At 42.9% G+C, this 17,849-nt stretch overlaps 1 protein-coding gene across 1 annotated transcript in view; it reads left to right on the top strand.

Moving 5' to 3' along the window:
- Positions 1–16,087: 16,087 nt before the first annotated feature.
- Positions 16,088–17,849, top strand: part of LOC120978242 (cytochrome P450 2G1-like) — a 126,809-nt gene continuing 125,047 nt past the window's right edge. Inside the window, exon 1 of the mRNA XM_040406479.1 lies at positions 16,088–16,332. Within this exon, the coding sequence (XP_040262413.1) occupies positions 16,156–16,332 (177 nt within the window). The 5' untranslated portion in view covers positions 16,088–16,155. The remainder of the gene's footprint in view (positions 16,333–17,849) is intronic.

Genomic DNA, 17,849 nt, shown 5'->3' with positions numbered 1-17,849 from the left:
TCTGGATGCCGGGGCCTAAAAATATCTGACAGTGGCCTGTTCCAGTGTTGGGTGACGTGAAGCCTGATTCTCTGCTATGACATGAAGCCTGATTCTCTGCTATGGGACCTCTCTCCTCTGTCTGGGTGCCGGGGCCTAAAAATATCTGACAGTGGCCTGTTCCAGTGTTGGGTGACATGAAGCCTGATTCTCTGCTATGACATGAAGCCTGATTCTCTGCTATGACATGAAGCCTGATTCTCTGCTATGACATGAAGCCTGATTCTCTGCAATGGGACCTCTCTCCTCTGTCTGGGTGCCGGGGTCTAAATATCTGACAGTGGCCTGTTCCAGTGGTGGGTGACATGAAGCCTGATTCTCTGCTATGGGACCTCTCTCCAATTGATATTGGTTAATTTTTATTTATTTTATTTTTATTTTAATTCATTTCCCTATCCACATTTGTTTACAGTGGATTTAACTACATTTTGCTGCCTTTTGCAGCCCTCTAGCCCTTTCCTGGGCTGTTTTACAGCCTTTTTAGTGCCGAAAAGTTTGGGTCCCCATTGACTTCAATGGGGTTCGGGTTCGGGACGAAGTTCGGGTCGGGTTCGGATCCCGAACCCGAACATTTCCGGGAAGTTCGGCCGAACTTCTCGAACCCGAACATCCAGGTGTTCGCTCAACTCTACTAATCAGTTCAAAGACTTGTGTGTGTGTTAATGTATGGGAAATATTTATTTATGTCTGTGTGAGCGAAATCAGCTTTACTGATGGAATTATTACAAAAACACAGGGAGGTGTGTGTTTTTAGGTAAAAAAAAGGAGTGAAATTATTCTATTATGGATATAAAAAAACTAAAACAATGATGAACAGACATAGGGAAACTCACTATGTCTCTGGTTACTCTGTATCTTAAGTCAGGATGTCAGTCCCCTCAAGTGAAGGAGTACCCCCCTCCGTACACCCCCTCCCCCTTAGTCATGCCCAGGAGAGAGCAGTGGCCAGTCCAATTGATGCTTTTCTCTAGCCCTGAGTATTCCAAAGCATGATGAGTAATTTAACCTGTTCTGTTCAGAAATTCAGGGTCACAGTACTGCTGTGCTTACTCAGAAACATGGTGAACGTCAACGCCCAGTGGCATACTTCTCAGCTAGATCAGATCCTGTTGCTCGAGCGCCCCCTCCTGCATCAGGGCAGTCATGGCAGTGCAGGCAATGATTGAAAAAGCCTCAGAGGTAGTGTTGGTCTAGCCGGTGATTGTGCAAACCCCCCCATGACATAAAGGGCATTCTCACAGGTGTAACCAAAACATTTCTGTGGCTAGACATCTCAGACTCCAATGTGCCCTCCTCATGCCAGATAATATTTCTTTCAAAAGGTGTACTACTCTGAATCCTGCTACTTTGTTATCAATCACAGATTCAGAAATGGGGGAGGGTAGAACAGGTAGCCTTTTGTCTGATTTTGCTGAAAATGATCCTCATGTTTGTATACAGCTGATGCAACAAGAAACTTCTGTATTTTTCATGTGCATAAAAAGCCTCTTGATAATCCTGATGTTGAGTGTTTTGTAGATGGAAGCAGGTTTATGGGAGAGGATGGCCGGTTCCATACTGGATATGCAGTGGTCACACAGCATGAGGTAGCCGTTGCTGAACCACTCCCTCCACACATGTCTGCGCAGGAGGCAGAGTTGAAGGCACTCACTTAGGTGTGTAAAATGGCCGAAGGGAAGAAGGTGAACATCTACACGGACTCCAGGTATGATTTTGGTATTGCACATGACTATGGATCCATATGGCAGGCTAGAGACTTTTTGACTTCTGCAGGTCAGCCCATTAAAAACTCTGTGCTTGAACTAATGAACTCTTTACTGTTTCCAGAAGAAGTTGCTATTGTGAAAGTAAAGGCTCACACAAGGTGTACCACGGCAGAGGTAAAAGGCAATGACAGAGCTGATAAGGCAGCCAAGCTAGCTGTGTCCCGGCTACTGAATGCTGATGCCACCCCGGTAAGACCCTTAAAAACTGTGAATATATCCAAAGACACTCTGATAAAATTGTCTAAACAGGCCCTACCTGACAAAAAAGAACTATGGACTAAATAAGGGGCTGGGCCGGATGACCAAGGACTATGGAGAAACAAAGACAGAAATCTGCTTGCCAAGGCCTCTGTACCCGGTTATGGCTCAGGAGGCCCATGGGCCTACACATCTGTCAAAAGGTGCCATGGTAAGTGATGTGGTAAATATTGGCTAGATTGCTCCAGGGTTCTCTACAGTTGCAGCCATTTTGTGCAAGGAAGTATGGTCTGTGCATTGAACAACCCCGGCCAAGTGGTGAACACTCCAAGCAAGCACACCCCTAGGCCACTTTACCCGTTTCAGAGACTGCAGATAGACTACATACAACTACCAAAGGTAGGAGTGTATGAGTTTGTTCTTGTGTGTGTTGATCTCTTTTCAGGGTGGCCGGAAGCTTATCCCGAGTCTAAGGCAAATGCAAAGAACACCACAAAGAAACTGGTCACTTCAGTGAACTGATATGCAGGTATGGTGTTCCTGAAGTTATTGAGTCAGAGGTTCCCACTTTACAGGTGAAGAGATGAGAGAGGTTATGCAAGCTTTAGGGGTGACCCAAGCCTTCCATACAGTTTACCTCCCACAAAGCAGCGGCCGTGTAAAACACTTGAACGGGACAATAAAACAGAAAATTCAGAAAGCCATGCAGGAAACAGGTAGACCATGGACAGAGTGTTTGCCTTTAGCCTTGTACTCAATAAGAACCACACCAAACAAGAAGACAGGGTTGTCCCCCTTTGAGGTATTGTTTGGTAGTGCCCCAAGGCTAGCATTGTATTTCCCTCAACAGTTGCAGTTGCAGGCTGACAGTATGGTCAGTTACACGAAGGCCCTCACTGAAAGGTTAGATCACACTCATAAACAAGTGTTTGCTTCCATTCCAGATCCCGACTCAGTAGAAGGTACACACAGTCTTGAGCCTGGAGATTGGGTGGTGATAAAGAGGCACGCGAGGAAAACCTTTGAGCCAAGATTTGATGGTCCCTTCCAAGTCCTGTTGAAAACTGCAACCTCCATAAAGGTGAAAGGAAAGCTTAACTGGATTCACGCCTCACATTGCAAGAAAGTGCCAAACCCTGAGGATGGAGATCCTTTACACTGCTACTGTAGTGTCCCACTAGGTAAAGGTGGGCGCTACACAAGGTATAATATGTCTTTTGTATTAATGTGATGTTTAATATGCATTTCCCTGTGTTATCTGGGTGTCAGGCCTGTCAGGGTGCAGTTTAGCCTCCTAGACGTTAGAGGGAGCTAGAGAGCCCTAAGTATATATAGGTAGGCCCAGACAGGGGAGAGTTAGTGTATGCCAGGGAACTATAAGCGACACCTAGTCACCCTGAAGCTCCTGAGGCTAATCTAGCTCAGTAGAGATACCCCAGTAGCAGGACAGCACCTCCTGGGAGAAACCTGCAGCCACCTTTCAAATCCAGCAGTGAAGACAGCTAGGAAAAGAAGGTATTGTAACCTTAAGCAAGTGCCAATACTGGAGGAAGGATTTTTATACCAAGGATTTAAGCCAGCACTTAGGCATCCGGGCCTTGGGATCCAGCCAGCTAGAATAGCTGTGGGCATAGAGCAGCATTGCACTGCAAAGTATTAACTGTTTGCCCTCCAAGTATCTTGCAAGATTGAAACCTGCTGTGAAGTAAACCTGCTGTGCATTTGTACTGTCAAGGACTGCATTATCATCTACTGCAACTGCTTGTATAAAGTTGGACTGTTTCCTGAAGTAAAGCAACGTTTGGTTTACCAACTGTGTACTCTATTAATCCTCCTACAAATCGGTGTGCCACCGTTACAGGCACTGGCGTCGCGATTCTTAAAGGGACCTTGCCTCAGGCACTCAAAACACCTGCAACATCCAGGGCACCTCACCCAACATCAGGCCAGGTCTCTACATCCAGAGTGTGCCCCAGAGGAACTTGTGTCTACCTCTCATTCACTGCCGCATGCCTGCCCAGGGTTCTCCTCCAAAAAGTGAATAACCCTCGATTGCCCATACTGTGACCTCACTGTCACTATACCCTGCAGGTCTGGCGTGCTGCACTACTCCTGGCTCTGAACATCCAAGCTCTACATGTGACTGGGACAATGCTCTTATTAGGCATCATCAGGTCATGTTAAAGAATATGACAGATGCGGACACTTATAAAAACTGTTGGATCTATATTCACATTCCTGTGAGTTCAAAGACTATGTCTTATTTAGTGATCCCGGTGCCGTGGTTAGAGCTTGCTGACATAAACTGTAGAGACTTTTTATCCATTTGAAGATCAGAGAATGAAAGTGTAACCATTACTTCAGTTGCTTATATACTCTCCTTTATCATGTAACCTATAATTACACTCTTCATGGTGATCTATGTTTTGCTTGTGGAGTGGCAGCATATACGTGGATTCCACCTGGAGCTTCCAGAACCTGTACTCTTGTCCGACTGACTCCAGCCACATTTATACTGTCACATGATAAGCTTAATATAAATGCTGTGCCTAAACATACATTATATAAAGAGCTGCAGACAACAAACCCAGACCAAATAGGAAGCCTCATGAAGAAGAGATGAGTATTGCAAATAAGTTCTTTAGTACTCTGTTTATTTACCCAATGGTTATGCAGATGTGCGATAAGCTAGTAGTAGCAACAGATTATCTAGATGACCAGATATGGGATGTGCTAGGCCTTGTAAATCAAACTAACCATGTACAATCTCAGTTAATCATAGTCACTGACCAGCATACTTTAGTTCTGGATTATCTCCCTGCCAGGGAAGGAGGAATGTGTCAAGTGATAGGACCACCCTGCTGTCATTACATAGATCCACAAGGTAACCCCCAGATAAGGGCAGGTATTGAAAAGATGAAGGAAATGTGAGATAAGTGGTTGGATTAACATAATGCGGATAATGATTCTTGGTGGTCAGATACTTTCTCTTTCTTGAACCCAGCAAATTGATTCAAAAATATTGGTGGATGGCTTGTGGGTATAGTGCAGGGGATAATACAGATTTTGTTGATTATTGCACTTATTTACATCGTGATTAGGCTAGCATTAATGTGCTTGAGTAAAGTGTGTAACAAAGCCAGTAGTAGGAGAGATTATTAAAATGTATTGAGATTATCCCTCATGCAGGAACAGATATGCAGAATCTGGGAAACCAGCAGCAAAGGGAAATGTCCGGCTGAAGTACAGTATGTGTACCTGTTGCCTGCAATGAGTGAATATCTCAAAATTGGGGAATTGTGAGGAATTGCACCTTCATTTTGTATCCTGGGTTCCATTTTACTTTTCTGGTTTATTTTAGGTCAGAATTGAGAATTGCTGAGCCGTGTGTATTTAAGACAAACAAAGTTAATTGCTTATTAGTTCTCAAAAGTATGTGTGCCTGATGTTCTGGGAGTATAACTGGTGCTAGGTACTATTTAAGGCTAAGATAAGTTTTTTTGTAATCAAACATGCTTGACTTGCAAGGATCAAAAAGAAGTTATTATTATTATTATTAATCATGTGATGCTTACGTAAAATGACGATATCTGTGTTTGGCTTGAGCTCTAGAAAAAGGGTATAAATATTTTGTATCCGCCCAATAAAGATGAGAGAGATCATTCTGATACAACCTTGAGCCTCCCGAGTATACTCGTACTTTTATCTGATTTGGACCTCAGCACTTCATAGTGCATAGTGTGTAAATGTGACAGTGACTGCATAGTGTATAGTGTGTATATGTGACAGTGACTGTATAGTGTGTATATGTGACAGTGACTGCATAGTGTATAGTGTGTATATATGACAGTGACTATATTGTGTATAGTGTGTATATGTGACCGCGACTGCATAGTGTATAGTGTGTATATGTGACAGTGACTGCATAGTGTATATGTGACAGTGACTGTATAGTGTATAATGTGTATATGTGACAGTGACTGTATAGTGTGTATATGTGACAGTGACTGCATAGTGTATAGTGTGTATATGTGACAGTGACTGTATAGTGTGTATATGTGACAGTGACTGCATAGTGTATAGTGTGTATATGTGACAGTGACTGCATAGTGTATAGTGTGTATATGTGACAGTGACTGCATAGTGTGTATATGTGACAGTGACTGCATAGTGTATAGTGTGTATATGTGACAGTGACTGCATAGTGTATAGTGTGTATATGTGACAGTGACTGCATAGTGTATAGTGTGTATATGTGACAGTGACTGCATAGTGTATAGTGTGTATATGTGACAGTGACTGCATAGTGTATAGTGTGTATATGTGACAGTGACTGCCTAGTGTATAGTGTGTATATGTGATAGTGACTGCATAGTGTATAGTGTATAGTGTATATATGCGACAGTGACTGCATAGTGTATAATGTGTATATGTGACCGTGACTGCATAGTGTGTAGTGTGTATATGTGACTGTGTCTGTATAGTGTGTATATGTGACAGTGACTGCATAGTGTATAGTGTGTATATGTGACAGTGACTGCATAGTGTATAGTGTGTATATGTGACAGTAACTGCATAGTGTATAGTGTGTATATGTGACAGTGACTGCATAGTGTATAATGTGTATATGTGACATAGAAACATAGAAACATAGAAACATAGAAACATAGAATGTGTCGGGAGATAAGAACCATTTGGCCCATCTAGTCTGCCCAATATACTGAATACTATGGATAGCCCCCGGCCCTATCTTATATGAAGGATGGCCTTATGCCTATCCCATGCATGCTTAAACCCCTTCACTGTATTTGCAGCTACCACTTCTGCAGGAAGGCTATTCCATGCATCCACTACTCTCTCAGTAAAGTAATACTTCCTTATATTACTTTTAAACCTTTGCCCCTCTAATTTAAAACTGTGTCCTCTTGTGGTAGTTTTCCTTCTTTTAAATATGCTCTCTTCCTTTACCGAGTTGATTCCCTTTATGTATTTAAAAGTTTCTATCATATCCCCTCTGTCTCTTCTTTCTTCCAAGCTATACATATTAAGGTCCTTTAACCTTTCCTGGTAAGTTTTATCCTGCAATCCATGTACTAGTTTAGTAGCTCTTCTCTGAACTCTCTCTAGAGTATCTATATCCTTCTGGAGATATGGCCTCCAGTACTGCGCACAATACTCCAAGTGAGGTCTCACCAGTGTTCTGTACAGCGGCATAAGCACTTCACTCTTTCTACTGCTTATACCTCTCCCTATACATCCAAGCATTCTGCTGGCATTTCGTGCTGCTCTATTACATTGTCTTCCCACCTTTAAGTCTTCTGAAATAATTACTCCTAAATCCCTTTCCTCAGATACTGAGGTCAGGACTGTGTCAAATATTCTATATTCTGCCCAGTGACTGTATAGTGTGTATATGTGACAGTGACTGTATAGTGTATAATGTGTATATGTGACAGTGACTGTATAGTGTGTATATGTGACAGTGACTGTATAGTGTATAGTGTGTATATGTGACAGTGACTGTATAGTGTGTATATGTGACAGTGACTGTATAGTGTGTATATGTGACAGTGACTGTATAGTGTGTAATGTGTATATGTGACAGTGACTGTATAGTGTGTATATCTGACATGGACTGTATAGTGTATAGTGTGTATATGTGACAGTGACTGCATAGTGTATAATGTGTATATGTGATAGTGACTGCATAGTGTATAATGTGTATATGTGATAGTGACTGCATAGTGTATAATGTGTATATGTGACAGTGACTGCATAGTGTGTATATGTGACAGTGACTGCATAGTGTGTATATGTGAGCAGTTCAAGAGTATTAGGCTAGGGCTACACTGCGACTGATTGATTTTAACTATTGAATGACTGCTGCAGTCCATAAGATTGCATTCAACTGAACGCTTTGATTTGGACCGCAAACAACATGTATCAGGCAGCCTGCAAGATTTGGGGTTAATGTGACTCATTAACCCCCATCTTGCCAGTACCATGTTTTAAACACGATTTTGGACTGGACCCCATGTGCCTCACATTAATAGTAAGTGAGGGTTTTCTGTTTAATTCAATCAATGTTTTACGTTTAAATAATCAAAAGGTTTGTGTTTTATTTTAAAAAAATTCTGCGTGGTATCGAATTGGTATCGAAACAACCCTACTTGCTGCCAAGGAGGTAAGCATAAGTATTTTATTTTTTTTATATATATACAATACTTTTACTGGCACATTGGGGGGGGGGGGGGCAGTTATTACTGGCACATAATGGGGGGGCTGTTATTACTGGCACATAATGGTGGGGGCTGTTATTTCTGGCACATGATGGGGGGCTGTTATTACTGGCACATAATGGGGGGGCTGTTATTACTGGCACATAATGGGGGGGCTGTTATTACTGGCACATAGGGGGGGCTGTTTTTACTGGCACATAATGGGGGGCTGTTATTACTGGCATATAATGGGATGCTGTTATTACTGGCACATAATGGGGGGGGGCTGTTATTACTGGCACATAATGGGGGGCTGTTATTACTGGCACATGAATGGGGTGGCTGTTATTACTGGCACATGAATGGGGGGGCTGTTTTCACCAGAACATAATAGGGGGGGCTGTTATTACTGGCACATGATTGGGGCGGCTGTTATTACTGGCACATGATGGGGGGGCTGTTATTATTGGCACATAATGGGGAGCTGTTATTACTGGCACATAATGGGGGGGCTGTTATTAATGGCACATAAGGGGGGGCTGTTATTAATGGCATATAATGGGGGGGCTGTTATTAATGGCACATAAGGGGGGGGGCTGTTATTAATGGCATATAATGGGGGGGGGGGGGGCTGTTATTACCAGCACATAATGGGCGGGCTGTTACTACCGGCACATAATGAAGGGGGGCTGTTATTACTGGCACATAATGGGGGGCTGTTATTACTGGCACATGAATGGGATGATGTTATTACTGGCACATGATTGGGGGGGCTATTATTACTGGCACATGATTGGGGCGAGTGCTTTTATTACTGGCACATGATTGGGGGGTGATTTTATTACTGGCACATGATTGGGGGAGTGCTTTTATTACTGGCACATGATTGGGGGCACTATAGGGGCATCTACTGAGGCCACAAAGAAGGGGTATTTTATATGGGGGGGCTCTGTACAGTAGAATTTTATACTGGGACACTTTATGGTGGGTACTATGGGGAAGGGGGGAGAGGAGTACCATGGGGTCATCTACGGGGGGCACTAAGAAGGGGTATTTTATACTTGCAAATTATGGGGGACACTGAGGGAATCTACTGGGGCATTTTATACTGGTACATTATGGGGGGCACTAGGAGGAAGGGGGGAGAGGAGCACTATGGGGGCACTGTATAGGGGTATTTTATACTGGCAAATTATAGGGGCACTATTGGGACATTAGCTCAATTGGGGGCATTACAAGGGGGTATTTTTTGCACTGTCACATTATAAGAAGAATTATTTCTATTGGGGGGGGGGGCATTATGGTGGGCTTTATTACTCCCCCATGGTATGACCCCCTAGTAGCAGCACCAGCCTCTCCCTGCTCTGCTATCCCTCTGCCCCTTCTCCAAATCCTTATTATGAAATCTTTCTCATTAGGATAAAACACAACATCAGCTCCACCGAGCCCCCCAGCCAAGTGTTGAAGTGGTGTCCGAGATCCCCAAGGGCCAAGCCAAGTAACTGTAAGTTTTCATGTTGGATATGTTTGTTATACACATATAGCATACACTGTGCCACACAATATACAGTATACCTCTACACTGTGCCACACAATATACAGTATACCTCTACACTGTGTAGTCTGTTCTATAAGCACCATTATTTTGTGGCTGTGGACAGAAAATAATCTGGAAGTGCCCCTCCCGAGACCAGGCTCTGGATCCGCCACTGGGGCCACTGGGTGGTGCAGTGGTTGCTGCGTCAGGCTGTACTACTACAATAGTGCCACTGTTTTCCCAGGCCACTTAATGGTGACGCTGCATGTGTTGACGCAGGGCCATGGTTCAACATTGGCACCCTGGGCACACTTCACCTTCTGCCCACAGATTCTGCAAACGGCCATGCTGACGTCCTCTGGCAGCTTGATGAAAAATTGCCACACTCTCGAGTATGGCATTTCCCCTCCCACCACTCTATGCTTACTGCTTGCTACCACTTCCTCCATAAAACCCTGCACCGCTACTTCTTTCCAGACAGGTAGGCTCCTGCGTAGAGGGCGGTCTAGGCCGGGTAGGCTTGGCTTCCAACCTCCCACTGCTGCCACTCTGCTAATTCATGGGCATGCTACCATCCGGCTGGCTCATCCGATGCCTGTCACGCAAGCTGCCACCCTCTTCTCCTTATGATGATGAAGCCCCCTCTTCACCCAGCTCCCTTGTGTGATCGAAAAGATCATCTTCCACTAATGTCTGCATGTTACTGATGTTACCCTCACCACTCTTAGGGCTAAATGCCTGACCAATCGAAAACATTAGCTCCCGCGCAACTCTCATCATCACTACTTGCCCGTCTACCAAAGAAAGCAGCGGATCTCTCCTCCAGATCTTGGCTGGGCAGTATCTGCTGACTGTACTCTAGAATCTCGCCCTCGATGAGAAGTGGAGCCGAGACGATGGCATATACTACTTCTCGAGCTGTGGGAAAAGAAAAAGACAGAGGCACGTTTAGAACTGGTGGGGGAACACAGCTTATTCCTGGGCCATGCCAACTAAGTGTCATGTCAGAGGAACCCACTGTCCCCTGGCTAGGGGTGTCTGATGTCACTTGTGATGAAGTAGAAGACCGAGTCAACCATTCAAGGACCGCTGGGTTGCTGGTGAATAAATGAGAGCTAGATGAAACTGGCAGCTCAAGCCTGTCGCTGCAATTTCTGCTGCCACCCCCCTCCCTCTTCTGCAGATACTTCTGCCTGCTCCAAAAACATTTTGGTCACTGCCCATTCCTTTAGAAGGGTCTGTCACCTGTTTGTCCGACATACTGTAAATTAAAAGAAACTGCAAGGAGAAAAGAGCAATACTATCAGATGGCAATTTCACCCCAGAAGGATGAATGGAAGTAGTTATATATATGAAATAAATACACCCCAAAACTGTTTGTATCAGAGCACACTTTCAGCACAGAAGCAAGGGTGAATGGAAGTACTTATACATATCAAATTAACACATCCCAAAACTGCTTGTATCAGACTGCAAGGCTGGACCCCAGGCTTTGTCTCCGAAGCAATAAATAGGGGGAATAATTGAGGGATAAAAGAACAACTGGAGTCCAGACCTTGAGATGAAGTTCAATGACCGCTTTACTTTGCATAAAAGTTCTCCAAAATGGTTTAGGCTACTTTCACACTAGCGTTCGGAGCGGATCCGTCTGATGTTTCATCAGACGGATCCGCTCCGATAATGCAGACGTTTGCATCCGTTCAGAACGGATCCGTCTGCATTATTACTTAGAAAATTTTCTAAGTCTGAAAGTAGCCTGAGCGGATCGGTTCAGACTTTACATTGAAAGTCAATGGGGAACGGATCCGCTTGAAGATTGAGCCATATGGTGTCATCTTCAAGCGGATCCGTCCCCATTGACTTCCATTGTAAGTGTGGACGGATCCGCTCGCCTCCGCACGGCCAGGCGGACACCCGAACGCTGCAAGCAGCGTTCAGGTGTCCGCTCACTGAGCGGAGCGGAGGCTGAACGCTGGCAGACTGATGCATTCTCAGTGGATCCGCCTCCACTGAGAATGCATTAGGGCCAGACGGATGCGTTCGGGGCCGCTCGTGAGCCCCTTCAAACGGTGCGCACGAGCGGACACCCGAACGCTAGTGTGAAAGTAGCCTTAGAGTCTTTGTCTTGGTTCCAGCAGGCTTTAGTATGAAACTCTGCTGTACTGACAGGCTGGCTGTATAACTCAGCTCCTTATGCTGCACTTCACTTTGTATTCTGACTCTAGGTTATGCCAGGGAACTTTCCTCCTGGCTCCTGAGGCTTCAAGCTTTGGCCTCCATGGCCAGCAGAGCTTAAAGGGACACTGACAGGCCCAATAAGCAAATTTAGGTATATATATGACAGTACAGGTCTTATAAAGTGTATTAGAATCATCTAAGTATCCCACCTGTCCACCTTATAAATACAGTAAAATGAAGTTTTATAACCTGCTTGAATCGTCTTCAATCTGCCCAAGGTGCGGTGTTTCATCTCAACTTGCGCCCAGCCAGCCTCGCCCCAACTGCCGTTTGAAGCGCCGCCCAGCTCATCAATATTCACTTTGCTGGGCGGCTACTAGTGTCCCCGACGCAATATCCGGCGCATGCCCAATACAATCCTATGGGCATCGGCCTCCGGCTCATCTTCAGCGCATGCGCCGGCACCCTCACTGGCCGGTATCACATCGCGTCTGCGCACAGTCTGCATCTCAGAGGCCGATGCAGCCTTTGCTTTATGCGCATGCGCCAGGCACAGTTCATAGCAGCGCTTCAGAGCGCTGCTCTGTTACATCTCAAAAGGGGTTAATTAGTGCGCAGGCGCGATATGATTAGTGCGGATTAGTGCACCGCCCAGCGAAGTGAATATTGATGAGCTGGGCGGCGCTTCAAACGGAAGTTGGGGGAGGCTGGCTGGGCGCAAGTGGAGATGAAACGCCGCCCCTTGGGCAGATTGAAGATGATTCAAGCAGGTTATAAAACTTCATTTTACTGTATTTATAAGGTGGACAGGGGGGATACTTAGATGATTCTAATACACTTTATAAGACCTGTACTGTCATATATATACCTAAATATTCTTATTGGGCCTGTCAGTGTCCCTTTAAGGTGCTCTGGCTGGGGTGGACTCGTCCAGCAAAGATGTGCCCCTGCACACCTTTCCCCTAGCTGGGGGTAAACTAGACTGACTAGAACTTCTGCCCCACCCTTCCTGCAGGAAGTAGAACTCGCCCACCTCTCTCCAGAGGGGGTTTAGAATGGAATGGAAGGTTCTATTCTATCTAAGTACAGCTCTGACATATTTGCTGCCACCTGCTGGTGAACCAAGCATATTACATGTAATAAAACGATAACATTCAAAATGCACACTGTTCCAACAGCTCCATTGCACAGTGTGGAGGACCTGGAAAGACATATATAAGATTACATTATATTAGCCTATTAGAGATAGTAGCAGGGTGCAGTAGTGGTAACACCACTCTGGGGTGTTACATACAGTTTCCATAAACATGTACACCTGGCATCTTTCCTGAGTACACTGCGGAACGTGCAGTTACTGGGTACATTTTGTTTTGCACATCTTACTTGTTACAGTCCTTACCCACAAATATTATGAGAGCGTTGTCTGAAGTCACTCTTCTACCTACTCTGTGGGGGGTATTGTACATGTGCTGGTAAGGTTGGCACTGGCCTGCCGAGACTGTTCTGTAGGCATATCAAACAGCTCTAACTGAATGTAGAAGTCACTGCGGTAAACAAACTAAATATTGCTGACAATCTTTATAACCCTAAAAGAAAAAAGCAACTTATCGTGTCTACAATAAAAAAAAAAAAACATAAAGGTAAATATGGAAATAACCCACCACACCCACCTATAAAAGAACAGGTACATTGTGGGTCAAAGTAATGATGTATAAAAATGCAATCTTTATTGAGTTACATTATGCAAGACAGTAAAAATCACAAAAAAGCTGTACTAACCCCTTCAGGACCCACCCATTTTTTTTTACTCCCAGCCTTCCCAGAGCCATAACCTTTTAAGGTTACATACAGTGTATTGGGAAGTGGTATAAAATTCTAATGTGGTGGAATTATAAAACAAAAAATATAAATCACCAGTTTTATGGGTTTTTGCAGCGTTTCCTATGCTTTAAAACTGACCATTATTTCCATTCTCCGGGTCAACATATTTATCTACTTTTTCTTGTGTTTTAATACTGAACAAAAAAAATATTTTTTTCTTTGCATTGCCATAGTAAGACCCCCATATCTTTTTTTTAGTTATATGTCTATTGAGCTGTGTGAGTGATAATTTTTGGGCAATCTTCAGTTTTTATTGATACCATTTTGGAGTCTGTATAAATTTTTGATCACTTTTTATTACATTTTTTAGGAAGGTAAAGTGCCGAAAAAATGGTGAATCAGCGATTTTAATGTATTTTTCCATTCGCCATATGGGATAAAGATTTTTAGATTTTAATAGTACAGGTGTTTTTTTTTTTTTTTTATATTTTTTAAAACTTTTTGGGAACCTGAACAAGCAATCATTAGATTGCTTGTCTCATATACTCCAATGAATTAGCACTGGGGTCTATGAGACCCAGCACTAGGGATGAGCGAATCCGAATTTCAAGATAAATGTGATTTGCCACTAAGCCGAATTTCCTCGTGCTTTGCGGTAGAGAATCGATTTAACCTGATATAGTTTAAAAACAACAACAAAATAATAATACTTACCTGATCGATTTGCCTGCCGCCATCTTGCTTGAAGATCTCGGCCGAAATCCAGTGCGCATTGATGTATGAAGTCACCACGCCAGCCGGCTTTTTGATGTCATTTCAGGCTGCTCGATATTTCGCGCCAGACCTTCAAGCAAAATGGCGGCACCCGGCCCACCGCGAGCAAATGGATCAGGAAAGTATTTCATCTTTTAGTTTTCTTTTACTTTTACACTTTTTTTTTTACTTTTTTGTATATCAGATGGCATGATCATGTATGAACGTGGCATCTGAAGGGTACAATGAAAGGGGAGCAGTGCAATCGCCGCTTCCTGTCATTACACCCACTACTTACAAAGAAATGCGCTTTGTGACTCATCACGAAGCAGATTTTTTTGTAAAATTTGGCGAAGCATCCGAATCAAATTTTTCCAAATTTCACTCATCATTACCCAGGACCTAGAGACATCACAAACACATCACGCAGTGACACGTGCATGACGCTTTCACAGGGCGGCAGGTCAGAGTTTGAGAACATGAACACAAGAGCAGGACATTTGAATATCATTCCTTCAAACCCAAAGATATGCCGATTATCTTTCTAAGGGTAGGTTTACATCAGCATTATGGATTCCGATTTTGTTTTCCGCTATAACATGGTTATAATGGGGAAAAAAAGGAATCCATAAGACGGAAGTCAAAACAGACGCCTTTAAGAGGCATTCCGTTTAGATCCTTCATAATACAAGTCTATGGGCAGCATAACAGATCCTTTCTGGTTTCCATTATGTAGGAGTCCAGTCCTGCATAACGGAAACCAGGACTGATCCGTTGTGCTGCCCATAGACTTGCATTATGACGGAATGCAAAACGGAAGCCTTTAAAAGGCATTCCGTTTTGCTTTCCATCATAATAGAAGTCTATGGGAATCATAACAAATCCATCTGGTTCCCTTTATGCAGAAAGCAAAAAACTTTGTTTTACGTCCTGCATAACAGGAACCAGACGGATCTGTTATAATTGCCATAGACTTCTATTATGATGGATCAAAACGGAATGCCTCTTAAAGGCTTCCATTTTGACTTCCGTCTTATGGATTCCATTATAATCATGTTATAACGGAAAACAAAAATGGAATCCATAACACTGATGTGAGCCCACCCTAACAGAAGTAAGATAAGTTAATTTGCATTTAAATATTAATTTAAATATTTATTTCCCACAAACCCAAAGCAGAGTTGCCTGGCCTAAAATACTTCTCATGCGTACTAGGCGCTCTCCATAATGAGAACAAATACTAATCCTACAATGCACTCTCTCTCCTGTTTGGCTGTCTCTTTCTCTGTGTCTCTCCCTCTCTTTGTCTCTCTCTGTCTCTCTTTCTCCTCAACATTCTCTTTGAACAGTTTCAGTGTAGCTCTCGTCTTTCACCTACTATTCACCAATACAATAATAAAAGCAGCACAGACATAGTTAAGTAAACTGCAATGCTTGGATAAGTTTTTTGAAATGAAGCCATATTGACTGTTCTGAAAGAAGTGTAAGCACTTGCCAACCAATAGTCAGTTTGGAGAAAATGCTCTATATATTTTTTTTTCAACACAGAGGATGACCTCTGTTAACTATATAACCAGCTATCACTGTCTAACATAACACTGATGATCTAGTGGAGCAAGCATAACATACTTTGCTGCTATCAAAGATGACTCTTACCTTGGTTGAATCCCTTCTTCTGACCCTGATTATTTCAGCACTCATCTACTCTACATGGAATTCCTTATACCGAAGACGTAACTTGCCTCCAGGACCAACACCATTACCCATTGTTGGAAATGTCTTCCACATTAAGAGAGGAGAGATGGTCAAATCATTGATGGAGGTTAGTTTTGAAGAATAAGATCTGAATGATAGATGCACTATGTAGGCTGTGACTACACCTAGACATTTTGCAGCAGGTTCAATTGATTTTATCTATCAAGTAGCAGCAGCAGTCAAAAGTAATAAATTGATTTGTATGCTAACTATCTGCAACTGCAGATATCTAGAATCAATCAAATTTGCCCTAGCTTTAAATAGTTAGTGGGCTGAAAAAGACAAGTCCATCAAGTAAAACCTGGTATATTAACAAACCCCAGTTCACCCATAGGAAGGTGAACCTCGCTTAAATGTCATAGATCAATTTGTCAGACAAATATAAACCACCACAGGATTCTCTTATCTGGGGCAAATACTTGTCATTTTGAAAACTATTCTTCATAACTGAGATGTTTCATAACTGTTATAAAGCTGGTTCAATTGACTTTCATTGAACTTTTCTCCAGTTCTCTGATATCTTTTATGGACTGGATTGAATACTTGAGGAACGCTCACACCAAAGATTTATGAAGAGTTTTAAAATAATTATATATTTTTTACTTTACAAGCCACATACTTTTTAACATCAGCCTGATATTTTGTTAGCTTTTGATGCAGAAGACCGGCATTGGTTACTGTAGTTCAGTTTTGTTAACACCCAATAGAAGTCCAACTTATAACTACAATCATAATTTCTTCTGGCAGTACATATAGTGGCCAGTTTATTCTGAGCACCTACTTAATATTATATTAGGGCTTCTTTTACCCACGTCCATATATTATGTCCAGCATTTTATGGCACTTTGAGAACCTGGGACAGGATCCCTTATCTGTTGTGTATGTTCGACGCCCGTTTACCTGTACAAGTCTAGAAACTCTATTCTCAGCCCCAGTATCTAATAACAAATTACTAGCACAGTTATTACATTCTGTCACAGTCTTTGTCCACCTTCTGAAAACTTTCACAAAAGCTGCTCTTGAACAGCTTTCTAGCTCATAATCTGAAAAGTCATTTCTATGGAGATGGGCATGCTTCAATGTGATATCTGTTGCCCATGGGATAGTATTTTTCCATGAAATTCCCCTAGCTGTCCTTCTCGGATAACGGAGAACACAAAATGAAACAGAGTCATCATCCTTCTGCTTTGCAGGGTCTGCAAGTATTCTTTAGATGTTGTTACCCCGCCAGTAGATTTAGTAGACAAAAGTCAAAAGTTTGTCTATGCTTTTCAACAGAACTGTGCCTGCCACATCTATACAATTAGAAGGGTTTCACCAAAAATGCTATTTATGAGACACCAGAAGACTGTTATGACAACTTTTTTTGATTAATAGAGGGGATGGCAAATATAACTATTTTTTACTAGTTCCTCTACTTTTCATATAAGAAACGTGGTGGTAAAGAATGGAATGTTCAACTAAAAATGACTGATCTTGACATGAAGAAATGTGCCAATGTTAATAAATCTTTACTCGCACAGAGTGACGGAGGATCCAGATTAATGGCTTAATCACTTCTTGCAGCAATAAAACAAATAACCT

Source organism: Bufo bufo, chromosome 8 (genome assembly GCF_905171765.1).
Source record: "Bufo bufo chromosome 8, aBufBuf1.1, whole genome shotgun sequence".
Taxonomy (NCBI): Eukaryota; Metazoa; Chordata; class Amphibia; order Anura; family Bufonidae; genus Bufo; species Bufo bufo.
This window is presented reverse-complemented; position numbering and strand designations above follow the sequence as displayed.